The 12604-nt window shown below is 41.4% G+C and overlaps 1 protein-coding gene and 1 non-coding gene across 26 annotated transcripts in view; both read left to right on the forward strand.

The window, feature by feature from the left end:
- ARNT (aryl hydrocarbon receptor nuclear translocator) overlaps positions 1-12604 on the forward strand; it is a 66607-nt gene that overhangs the window by 51733 nt on the left and 2270 nt on the right. For 16 of the 25 annotated variants that reach the window (XM_009430835.5, XM_063813945.1, XM_009430790.5 and 13 more), the window contains 8 exons: positions 1605-1756; positions 6921-7031; positions 7517-7589; positions 7748-7868; positions 8060-8162; positions 8544-8691; positions 10720-10882; positions 11620-11786. In XM_009430835.5, the coding sequence (XP_009429110.4) occupies positions 1605-1756; positions 6921-7031; positions 7517-7589; positions 7748-7868; positions 8060-8162; positions 8544-8691; positions 10720-10882; positions 11620-11786 (1038 nt within the window). The remainder of the gene's footprint in view (positions 1-1604; positions 1757-6920; positions 7032-7516; positions 7590-7747; positions 7869-8059; positions 8163-8543; positions 8692-10719; positions 10883-11619; positions 11787-12604) is intronic. The other 9 variants (XM_063813949.1, XM_054670699.2, XM_009430839.5 and 6 more) reach the window with 1 other exon arrangement.
- Positions 12260-12367, forward strand: LOC112206981 (U6 spliceosomal RNA). The gene has a single exon (XR_002941459.2). It is a non-coding gene; the product is annotated as a U6 spliceosomal RNA (small nuclear RNA).

Genomic DNA, 12604 nt, shown 5'->3' on the forward strand with positions numbered 1-12604 from the left:
GCAGAGGTTGCAGTGACCCAAGATTGCCCCACTGCACTCCAGCCTGGGCGATAGAGCAAGACTGTCTAAAAATAAAATAAAATAAAAAATAAAATAACTAAAATTACTTTTAAAAAATAAAAGCAAAACAAGACTAAAGCCAACTTAATTTTATTTATGGAAACCTCTGTAGATGCTGTGAAAACGGATGTTCTCATCTGGGTGCAGTGGCTCACACCTATAATCCCAGCACTTTGGGAGGCCAAGGCAGGCAGATCATTTGAGGTCAGGAGTTTGAGACCAGCCTAGCCAACATGGTGAAAACCTGTCTCTACTAAAAATACAAAAATTAGCTGGGCATGGTGGTGCACGCCTCTAGTCCCCAGCTACTCAGGAGGCTGAGGCAGGAGAATCACTTGAACCCTGGAGGCAAGGTTGCAGTGAGCCAAGATCGCACCACTGCACTCCAGCCTGGCGACAGAGCGAGACTCCATCTCAAAAAAAAGAAAAAGAAAAAGAAAAGAAAACAGATGTTCTCAGGTTTCAGGGGAAAAAATAGGATTGAAGAGCAATATATAAGCTATATTCTGTGTCCTTAAACTTACCAAATTTCTGGTATAGACTTGTAAAGCTAGGTCAGAGTATCTTTAATGGATTTCCCAAGGGAAGTAGGGAAACAGTCTTTTCCTTCCTGGAAATAAGTTATTATTCCTATTTGACTAGAATAGTATTAGGTTGGTGCAAAAGAAATTGTGATTTTTTGCCATTTTTTTAAATGGCAAAAAATGCAATTACTTTTGCACCAACCTAATAAGAAAGCTTGAGTCTCTGGCTGGGCTCAGTGGCTCACGCCTGTAATCCCAGCACTTTGGGAGGCCGAGGCAGGCGGATCACGAGGTCGGGAAATCGAGACCATCCTGGCCAACATGGTGAAACCCCGTCTATACTAAAAATACAAAAATTAGCTGGGCGTGGTGGCACGTGCCTATAATCTCAGCTACTTGGGAGGCTGAGGCAGGAGAATCGCTTGAACCAGGGAGTCGGAGGTTGTAGTGAGCCGAGATTGCGCCACTGCACTCTAGCCTGGTGACAGAGCGAGACTCCGTCTCAAAAAAAAAAAAAGTCTGGGCACGGTAGCTCACACTTGTAATCCCAGTACTTTGGGAGGCCGAGGCGGGCGGATCACAAGGTCAGGAGATCAAGACCATCCTGGCTAACATGGTGAAACCCCGTCTCTACTAAAAATACAAAAAATTAGCTGGGCGTGGTGGCACGTGCCTGTAGTCCCAGCCACTCGGGAGGCTGAGGCAGGAAAATTGCTTGAACCTGAGGGGTGGTGGTTGCAGTGAGCAGAGATCGTGCCACTGCACTCCAGCCTGGGCGACAGAGGGAGACTCCGTCTCAAAAAAAAAAAAAAAGCTTAAGTCTCTGAAAGGAAGCATGAGAAATATGCTTCCATGTTTAATCACTTAGTTTTTACTCTCATTTTGTTTTAATATTGAAAAATATTGGTGCCTCAAGGACAATGACAAGAGTTTTAGGGTTATAGAAATTGGAAAATTTTTATTTATTTTTGTAATGAAAATTTTCTATGAGTTCCACTGATGGCATGAAAACTTTTTCAGGTAGTGAAATTAAAAGGCCAAGTGCTGTCTGTCATGTTCCGGTTCCGGTCTAAGAACCAAGAATGGCTCTGGATGAGAACCAGCTCCTTTACTTTCCAGAACCCTTACTCAGATGAAATTGAGTACATCATCTGTACCAACACCAATGTGAAGTATGTATTATACAGGAGTGTGAAAAAACTGTTTTTCCTCTGTTCTCACAACAGAAAACACTTCTGATGCCCTATGTGGGGGGTAAACAATCAAGCAATAACACAAAAATTTAGCCGGGCGTGGTGGCATGCGCCTGTAGTCCCAGCTACTCTGGAGGCTGAGACAGGAGAATCGCTTGAGCCTGAGAGGTGGAGGTTGCAGTGAGCTGGGATCATGCCACTGCACTCCAGCCTGGGCTACAGAGCGAGACTCCGTTTCAAAAAAAGAAAAAGAAAAAAGAAATCAAGCAATCAGTAGTGGACACCAGCTGGGTGTCCTTCCATTCAATTCAGTTCACTATCTACTTGGAGATAGCATCAGATCCCCCAATTTGTGTATGCAGTACCACAAGACTGCTCCCACTTCTGATGCCAGTTGCAAGCCCCAGGTTGTTTTACCTGTGCATCTGACTGACCAGCTGTCTCCCATGACCCCCTACTTGGGTTCAGTCAATTTGCTTGAATGGCTCAGGGAACATTTACCTATGTTTACCAGTTTATTATAAAGGATATTACAAAGGATACTTTGTACATCAGATGAAGAGATAGATAGGGCAAGGTAAGGAGGAAGGAGCGCAGAGCTTTCAGACTCTTTCTGGGTGGGCTACCCTCCGGGGATCTCCATGTGTTTACCTATCAAGAAGCTCCTCAAACCCAGTCCTTTTGGGTTTTAATGGAAATTTCATTATGTAGCCATGAGTGATTAAATCATTGGCCATTGGTAATCAACTTAACCTTAGGTACCGCTCCCCTCCATGAGGTTGAGGGTTAGGGCTAAAAGTCCCAGCCCTCTAATTTTGCCTTGATCTTTCCAGAGATGAGCCCCCATCTTGAAGCTACCTAGGGGTTGCCAGCCCTCAGTCAACTCATTAGCAGACAAAAAGACACTTATCACACTGAAGATTCCAAAGATTTTAATTGGTAAAAATCCAGGTCCACTTATACATGGATTTTTTTCAGTAAATATATTAGAAAATTCTTTTGATATTTGTGACAATTTGAAAAACCCAAAAATAAGCTACATAGCCTGGATATATTGAAAAAATTAGAAAAAGTTAGCCATGTCATACATGAATGTATTAAATATATATAAATTCTAGTCTATTTTATCATTTACTACCATACAACATATACAAATCTATTATAAAAAGTAAAAATGCTGGCCAGGTGCAGTGGCTCACACCTGTAATCCCATCACTTTATCACTTTGGGATACCAAGTTGGGATACCAAGTTGAGCAGATCACTTGAGGTCAGGAGTTCGAGACCAGCCTGGCCAACATGGTGAAACCCTGTCTCTACTGAAAAAAAAAAAAAAAAAAGAAAATACAAAAATTAGCTGGTCATGGTGGCACACGCCTATAGTCCCAGCTACTTGGGAGGTTAAGGTATGAGAATCACTTGAACCTGGGAGGTGGAGGTTGCAGTGAGCTGAGATCGCACCACTGCACTCCAGCCTGGGTGACAGAGGGAGACTCCATCTCAAAAAAAATAAAAATAAAAATGTATCACAACATATACATACACACCGTTTGTACAATGGCACCATTTGTAGTTGAGAGAAATGTAAACAAATGTAAAGATGCAGTTTTAAATCATAACCGCGTAAAGTTAACTATAGTATATACTGTACTGTTGTAATAATTTGGTAGCCACCTCCTATTGCTCAATTGTTGCCAGTTTGCTTAAAATGCTGTGTGATGCTAATCATCTCTTCATGAGCAATTCACTCCAGTAAATTGCATATTGCAGTAAAAAGTGAAATCTCATGGTTCTTGCATATTTTTCATCGTGTTGAGTGCAATACTGAAACCTTGAATAACATTTGGGAACAGTATGAAGTGCCACTAGTGATGCTGGAAGTCTTCCCAAGAAGCAGGGAAAAGTCATGACATTATAAGAAAAAGGTGAATTGCTTGATATGTACTATAGAATGAAGTCTGCAGCTGTGGTTGCTTGCCACTTCATATAGATGACTCATCTTGTAAGTCATCTTGTAAGATGATATAAGCTTATGATAACGATAAATACAGTACAGTGCTGTAAATGCATTTTCTCTTCCTTATGATTTTCTTAATAACATTTTCTCTTTAGCTTTATTGTAAGAATACAGTACATAATACGTACAACATACAAAACGTGTTCAACTGTTTTATGTTATTGGTAAGGCTTCTGGCCAACAGTAGGCTATTAGTAGTAATGTTTTGGGAGAGTCAGAAGTTTACAGTCGAATTTTCGATGGCACAGGGGTCAGTGCCCCTAGCCTCCATGTTGAGCAATCAGTTGTATTTCATAATATCACATAAGCATTTTCCAATGTTGGGATTTCTAATGTACCAACTCTTCTTAGTCTTATCAAGCTATCCCTTTCTCCTCTACTTTTCTAGTATTAAACACCATTAGTTTGAAGTTCTTCATTTTCCAGCTTATAGGATTTGGGATAGTTGATCAGAGTAGAATAAGGTTTTTTTGTTTTGTTTTGTTTTGTTTTGTTTTTTCAGACAGGGTCTCGCTCTGGCACCCAGGCTGGAATGCAGTGGTGTGATCATGGCTCACTGCAGCTTGAACCTCCCAGGCTCAAGCGATCCTCCCACCTCAGTCCCCTGAGTAGCTGGGACTACAGACATCTACCAAGACGCCTGGCTAATTTTTGTATTTTTTGTAGAGATGGGATTTTTCCATGTTGCAGAGTCTGGTCTTAAACTCCTGGGCACAAGCAGTCCATCGTCCTCCCAAAGTGCTAGGATCACAGGCGTAAGCCACTGCACCTGGCCAGAGTAAGATTTTACAAACAATAATTCAGAGTCTAGGTCCTGAGATGGAAGGGTTTAGTTTCAATTCTATGTACCAACTCTTTCTGGAAAGGATTATGTTTTGTACACCAGTTTATTGCTCTAGTCTGGCAGGATTTTCCTCTGGAGCAGGGGTAGGCAAGCTCTTTCTATAAGTGGGGCTAGATAGTAAATATTTTAGGCTTTGTGGGCCATGTGGTCTTTATTCCACCTACTCAACTCTGCTGTAGCATGAAAACAGTCATAGACAAATGAAAGAATGTGGCTGTGTTCCAGTAAATCTTTATTTAGAAAAACAGGCAGTGGGCCTGATTTGGTCAGTTTTCTTTAGAGCATAGCTACATCCTCCTCTTTCATTAGTTACTGTTCCTCTCTTTTGCACTTTTCTATTTGAGTTTTCTTTCTCAGTTTCTTTTTAAAAAAGTTTTATGAGATATATTTCACGTACCATACACCTCACCCATTTAAAGTATACAGTGTTTTTTAGTATATCACATAGTTATGTAACTCTTACTGCAGTCTAATTTCAGAATATTTTCATTCCCCCAAAAGAAATTCTAGATCAGTTAACAGTCATTCCCTGTTCTTTCCCCCGGCTCTGAAATTCTGTATAACTATGAATCTGTTGTCTTTATAAATTTGTCTATTCTAGACGTTTCGTATAAATGGAATCATAGACTTTGTAATTCCTTTGTAACTGGCCTATTTTACTTAGTATAATGTTTACAGAGGTTATCTGTACTGATACATGTTGTAGCATGTATCAGTACTTCATTTCTTTTTATTGCCAAATAAGATTTCATTGTATGGATATACCACATACTGTCTGTATGTTCGTTAATGGACATTTGGTTGTTTCTACTTCTTGGTTATCAAAAATACTTCCATATGTAAAATAGGGATAAGGAACTGAAAAAATGCTTTCATGAATATTTGTTTACTAGTTTTTGTGTGGATATATGTTTTTATTCTCTTGAATTCCACCCAGGAGTGGAATTGCTGGCCACATAGTAACTCTGTTTTACCTTTTGAGGAACTGCCAAACTGTTTTCCAAAGCTGCCCCATCATTTTGCATTCCCAGGAGCTCTGATTCCTCCACATCCTTGTTAACACTTGTTATTGCCTTTTTTTTTATTATAGCCATCTAGTAGGTATCAATTGTCAGGTTACCACCTTACCATTTAATCTTTTCTTTCTGTAGAATTGGCCTTGAATCTACCTCTTGAAGATCAGATTATGACTACTTAGCAAGTATGAATAATACCTAGTGACAAGTTTTGTCCAATTCAGTCTTTAGAACTTGTAAAGTTTAATTCTTTGCTAACTAACTTAGTATAACAGAGTGGATTGAGTTAGAAATTTTTATTAACTTAGGACTCAAGTGGATGGTCATGGTCATTGTAGTTCTTTATTTTTGTCTTTTTGCATCTTTATATTACACAACAGCCTTCATTTTTGTGTTTCCATTTTGTTTAAATTTTTAAAAATTTAAGTTGTTTGAAGGACTCGAGTGTCTGGAAATAATTGCTTTCTCCATGTTTATGAATCATTTTCCCTACCATGATTAATTTTAATTAGCTTTTAGGGATTTGTTTGTTTGTTTGTTTGTTTCATTGAGACACTGTCTCACTCTGTCACCCAGGCTGGAATGCGGTGGCGCTATCTCAGCTCACTGCAACCTCCGCCTCCCAGGCTCAAGCAATCCTCCCATCTGTCTCCTGAGTATCTGGGACTACAGGAGCCCGCCACCACGCCTGCTAATTTTTGTATTTTTTGTAGAGACGGAGCTTCACCATGTTGCCCACGCTGGTCTCAAACTCCTGAGCTCAAGCAATCCACCCTGCCTCAGCCTCCCAAAGTGCCAGGATTACAGGTGTAAGCCACCATGCCTGGCCAGTATTTTATTTTTAAATAAATATTCTTTATAGAAAATGTGGAAAGTATTGAAAAATACAAAGAGAAGGAATAAAATTCTCACACTCCAGATAGTCTTTGTTGATGTACAGTGTATGTACTTTCATTTTTTTACCTATGCTTTTAAAAAATACCTTATACGAATATATACACACATTCACAACAACCAGGTTTTGAATACCTAGAAGGAGTTAGAACCCAACAAGATGACCCCTGTGTCGTAGAACATGCTTTCTACTTGCTGAAACTGACACCCTAGATTAACTGTAGGATTGGACTTTAATGAAGGATTTATTGATTGTTCCACCTACAGATGAATCTATAGAGCTTTACATACAGAATCTGATTCTTCTCTTTCTCTCTCTCTCCCCCCTTCCTCCCTCTCCAACCCCTCTTTACTGTCTACTCTGGTTTCCTAGGAACTCTAGCCAAGAACCACGGCCTACACTCTCCAACACAATCCAGAGGCCACAACTAGGTCCCACAGCTAATTTACCCCTGGAGATGGGCTCAGGACAGCTGGCACCCAGGTAAGAAAGGGTGAAATAATCATCTGTTGAGCAGTCACCCAGGGGGTGGTCATTTGCAATCCCATATATTTTTTGTTTGGTTGGTTAATTTTTTTTTTTTTTTTTGAGAAGGAGTGTTGCTCTCATTGCTCAGGCTGGATGGAATACAATGGCACGATCTAGGCTCACTGTGACCTCTGTCTCCTGGGTTCAAGCGATTCACCTGCCTCAGCCTCCCAAATAGCTGGGATTACAGGTGCCTGCCACCACCCCCGGCTAATTTTTTGTATTTTTAGTAGAGACGGGGTTTTGCCATGTTGGCCAGGCTGGTGTCGAACTCCTGACCTCAGGTGATCCACCTGCTTCGGCCTCCCAAAGTGTTGGGATTACAGGCGTGAGCCACCATGCCCAGCCTGTTTAATTTGTTTTAAGGTTCTTTCTCCAGATTCTTTAAAAAAAAATTTTTTTTTTTCTATTTGTCTTGTCAACTGGCCTTTGACATATAGGCAGCAGCAACAGCAAACAGAATTGGACATGGTACCAGGAAGAGATGGACTGGCCAGCTACAATCATTCCCAGGTGAGTTGTGTCCTCTTCGTTGAAGAGGGTAGGGAGTATTTACTTAGGAAGTGTTCTCCAGTACTAGTTAGAAAGTACATATGTTGTATATGAATTTTAGGGTTATTGAATTGTCATGTTAAATCTTTAATGGTTATTTTTATCATTGTATTCCACAGGTGGTTCAGCCTGTGACAACCACAGGACCAGAACACAGCAAGCCCCTTGAGAAGTCAGATGGTTTATTTGCCCAGGATAGAGATCCAAGATTTTCAGAAATCTATCACAACATCAATGCGGGTATGTTTCTTTCTCATTATCCTTTTAAATTCTCATTTAGATCACTTACTGATGGGCATGCCACTGCCCAATCAGTAATCTTCCAGTGTTTTTCCACTTAATCATAATACCACCTGAGTAAATAGGAACTTGCTGAACTAATATACTACAGCCCCTTGACTGGCCCTTCCCCAACTCCTTTTGGTCCACAGATCAGAGTAAAGGCATCTCCTCCAGCACTGTCCCTGCCACCCAACAGCTATTCTCCCAGGGCAACACATTCCCTCCTACCCCCCGGCCGGCAGAGAATTTCAGGTGAGCCCCGTATATATGTGCTGCTTTACAGGGCCCTGAGGGATTCAGCTGCTGAATCCAAATTTTATTCTTCCCTTGCTTTCTCTGGTTACTTCAGAAAAAGCAGTGAAGCTTGTAGGGCCTAGCGTGAGGCAAACAAGCTGCTTTTCTTCCTCCTATTTCTTTGCACCTGTCCTATTGCCATGTTCTAGGCTCCATCTCTGTGTGTCCTGGTCAGTGTGTGACTGTCAGTCTTTCTTGTCTTTTCCAAATTGTTATCAAATTTTCCTTAACCTGCAGGAAGTCAAGGGGATCTAGGGATAGCACTAGATTGTCCTTTGATTCCTAGCTTCTGTGATAAATCTATCCTTTTAATCTTTTACCTCATTTATTCACTCCTAGGAATAGTGGCCTAGCCCCTCCTGTAACCATTGTCCAGCCATCAGCTTCTGCAGGACAGATGTTGGCCCAGATTTCCCGCCACTCCAACCCCACCCAAGGAGCAGCCCCAACTTGGACCCCTACTACCCGCTCAGGCTTTTCTGCCCAGGTAAAACTTATCATCTGTTTGTTCCCTGTGTATTATTTTTTGTTTGTTTGGGCTTTTTTCCGTATGTAAAATCAGTGTTTTCTATTTTAAATACCTTCTCCCCAACCCCTGTTCTCCGGTTTCCAATTTCCATCTTTGTTGAGAGTAGCTAATTAAAAATCACAGATAATAAAAAAAAATCTCAGTAGAGTCTGTGGTTTTCACCTTAAATCAGAATTGCTCACTTGGAACATTTTGAGCACGTCTGATTTTCAGATTTGTTTTGGAGTAAATTCTAAGATGTTTCCTCTTTGTTTAGGACTCCATAAGGCAGGAGCAAAGGAGAAAATTAATGACTAACTTACAGTGATGTCTGTTTACAAAAAAGTTGAAAAATTCTTTTTTTATTTTTTTTTTTTTTGAGACAGAGTCTTGCTCTGTCGCCCAGGCTAGAGTGCAGTGGCGCGATCTTGGCTCACTGCAAGCTCTGCCTCCCGGGTTCACGCCATTCTCCTGCCTCAGCCTCCCAAGTAGCTGGGACTTGTACAGGCGCCCGCCACTGCGCCTAATTTTTTTTTTTTTTGTATTTTTAGTAGAGATGGGGTTTCACTATGTTAGCCAGGATGGTCTCAACCTCCTGACCTTGTGATCTGCCCACCTCAGCCTCCCAAAGTGCTGGGATTACAGGCGTGAGCCACCGCGCCTGGCTGAAAAATTCTTTTTTTTTTTTTTCTTGAGACAGACTGTCACTTTGTTGCCCAGGCTCTGGAGTGCAGTGGCGCGATCTCGGCTCCCTGCAAGCTCCGCTTCCTGGGTTCATGCCATTCTCCTGCCTCAGCCTCCCGAGTAGCTGGGACTACAAGGTGCTCGCCACCACGCCTGGCTAATTTTTTGTATTTTTAGTAGAGACGGCGTTTCACCGTGTTAGCCAAGATGGTCTTGATCTCTTGACCTCGTGATCCGCCCTCCTCGGCCTCCCAAAGTGCTGGGATTACAGGCATGAGCCACCTCATCCAGCCGAAAAATTCTTTTATAATATTCATATATATAATATAACGCACAATAAATACATTGTCTAGAGAAAGATTCTTTAATATTACTATATATTTATGTTATACAAGTAATAGTTTTAAAAAGTCAAAACCAAAAGCAGGTTCCAGAATGTTATATGCAATATGATCTCAATTGTGTACAAAATGCATGAGAAAATAGAAACTGGAAGAAATTATCCAAACATGTTAACCATGGAATTATGAATGATTCTTATTTTCTTTATATTTTCCTTCACTTTCCGAATATTCTATAATGCATATACAGAACTCTCATGAGAAAATAGTTTTTATAAAAAATACATCATTAGGAACAAATGAATGCAGAACAGACAGAATAATGGTGCAGAGTAGTTTTTCTCTGCATATGGTACTTTTTTTGTTGTTGTTTGTTTTTTTGAGACAGAGTCTCGCTGTTGCCCAGGCTAGAGTGCAGTGGCGCGATCTTGGCTCACTGCAACCTCTGTCTCCTGGGTTCAAGTGATTCTCCTGCCTCAGCCTCCTGGGTTGCTGGGATTACAGGCACGTGCCACCATGCCCAGCTAATTTTTGTATTTTTAGTAGAGACGGGGGTTTCACCATGTTGGCCCGGCTGGTCTGGAACTCCTCACCTCAGGTGGTCTGCCTGCCTTGGCCTCCCAAAGTGCTGGGATTATAGGCATGAGCCATGAGCCACCCCGCCTGGCCTGCATATAATACTTTACTGTTATGAATGCCTCTAGTTTTATATAACTTCACAGTTTATAAGATGCTTTCATTTAATTCTTACAATTTTTATTAATCCCATAGTTCATTGCTTTTTTGTATTTTTATCTCAGCTGCCTAAAAAATAGTGTCAAGAGAGATTGAGAGTTAATTGGAAGAAATATACAATAGGAAATAAGTGATGAGCTTGGTTCAGAAGGATGCAGTGATTGACAGTGTTGACTCTCATAGGCATGGTATGTGCAATGATGTTAATGCTGTATTTGTTCTATATCCCCTCTCCATCTCTCTTTAGCAGGTGGCTACCCAGGCTACTGCTAAGACTCGTACTTCCCAATTTGGTGTGGGCAGCTTTCAGACTCCATCCTCCTTCAGCTCCATGTCCCTCCCTGGTGCCCCAACTGCATCGCCTGGTGCTGCTGCCTACCCTAGTCTCACCAATCGTGGATCTAACTTTGGTGAGTCCAGACCATAAGGAGAGTAACAGGAAAATCGCACCACTAAAGAGAAAGGATTTGGTAGTTAAAGTTGTTTGCCTGTGTTGTGGGTACACTGACCTGATTGTAGGGAAATGCAAGGTGACAATCTATTTAGAATTTAAAACCTACCAGCTGGGTGCGGTGGCTCACGCCTGTAATACTAGCACTTTGGGAGGCAGAGGCAGGCGGATCACTTGAGGTTGGGAGTTCAACCCCAGCCTGACCAACATGGAGAAACCCTGTCTCTACCGGGTGTGGTACCGCATGCCTGTAATTCCAGCTACTCGGGCGGCTGAGGCAGGAGAATCGCTTGAACCCAGGAGGCAGAGGTTGCGGTAAACTGAGATCGCGCCTTTGCACTCCAGCCTGGGCAACAAGAGCGAAACTCCGTCTCAAAAAAATAAAAAATAAAAAAAAAAACTACCCACACGAAAAATACTTTAGCACATATAACAAAAATCATGTGAATTTTTATACATTTAATAGTATGCACATTTAACCTAAATGAGTAAAGAACTCTATGGAAAGGCTGCCTGGAGAAGAAGAATTAATTTAGGGCTGAGTTTTGAGATAGAAAAGGCATTGATTGGCAGAGAGAAGGACAGAGTTATCCTAGGTAAAATTAATGGCTTACCTATAGTTGTTTACTTGTGGCATTAGTACACAATGGAATTGTGTAGATTGGAGTTGTTTATTCTTCCTTGCTGTATTTCTAGCTCCTGAGACTGGACAGACTGCAGGACAATTCCAGACACGGACAGCAGAGGGTGTGGGTGTCTGGCCACAGTGGCAGGGCCAGCAGCCTCATCATCGTTCAAGTTCTAGTGAGCAACATGTTCAACAACCGCCAGCACAGCAACCTGGCCAGCCTGAGGTCTTCCAGGTAAGACAGTGAAAAGACTTTCAAAAATTAGAAGCTGGAAGAGAAAGGGTCCAGGAGGAGGAGAGACAGTGAAGGAAGCATGCCTGGATTGAGGTGTTTGGTTGGGGGTATATGTGAGAAGACAGAGAGGGATAAATGTAGGGATCACTGTCAGTTATTGAAAAGATTGCAGAAGCTAGATGCAGTGGTGCTTGTGTATATGATGTCAGCCCCTTAGAAGGCTGAAGCAGGGGATCACTTGAGGCCATGAGTTCAAAGCCAGGCTGAGCAACTAGCCTGATCCTGTCCCTGTCAAACAAACAAAAAAGGAGTATGAATTGAGTGTGATACATACCATTTAACCAGAACAGACAAATTTAGCACCATAGGAAGATACCAAAGAAAGTTACTTTAGCTCATTCAAATAGCTCCATATACCCAAGTCACAGTAGCTTTGGGTTTAAAAGAGACAGAATGATTAAAAATAAAAAGTAGTGCTCGCTTCAGCAGCATATATACTAAAATTGGAATGAATATAGAGAAGATTAGCATGGCCCCTGCGTAAGGATGACACACAAATTCATGAAGTGTTCCATTTAAAAAATTATAAAAAATAAATGAAATAGAACATAATGATTATAGCCATAATGGTCTATTTACACAAGTCCTGAGGGACTGCAAGAGTGAATGGCGTAATCTTAGGCAGGACAAAGGAAGAGCTGGTTTAAAGCAAAGATTGAAAGAAAGCAAAACAGGTCTTGGTGGAAAACAAATAGGATAAGAGACTCCATATATGTCTATAGGGGGTTATATGAAATACAGCAAGCAGATTTTTCTCC

This window comes from Pan troglodytes, chromosome 1 (assembly GCF_028858775.2).
Source record: "Pan troglodytes isolate AG18354 chromosome 1, NHGRI_mPanTro3-v2.0_pri, whole genome shotgun sequence".
Lineage (NCBI taxonomy): Eukaryota > Metazoa > Chordata > Mammalia > Primates > Hominidae > Pan > Pan troglodytes.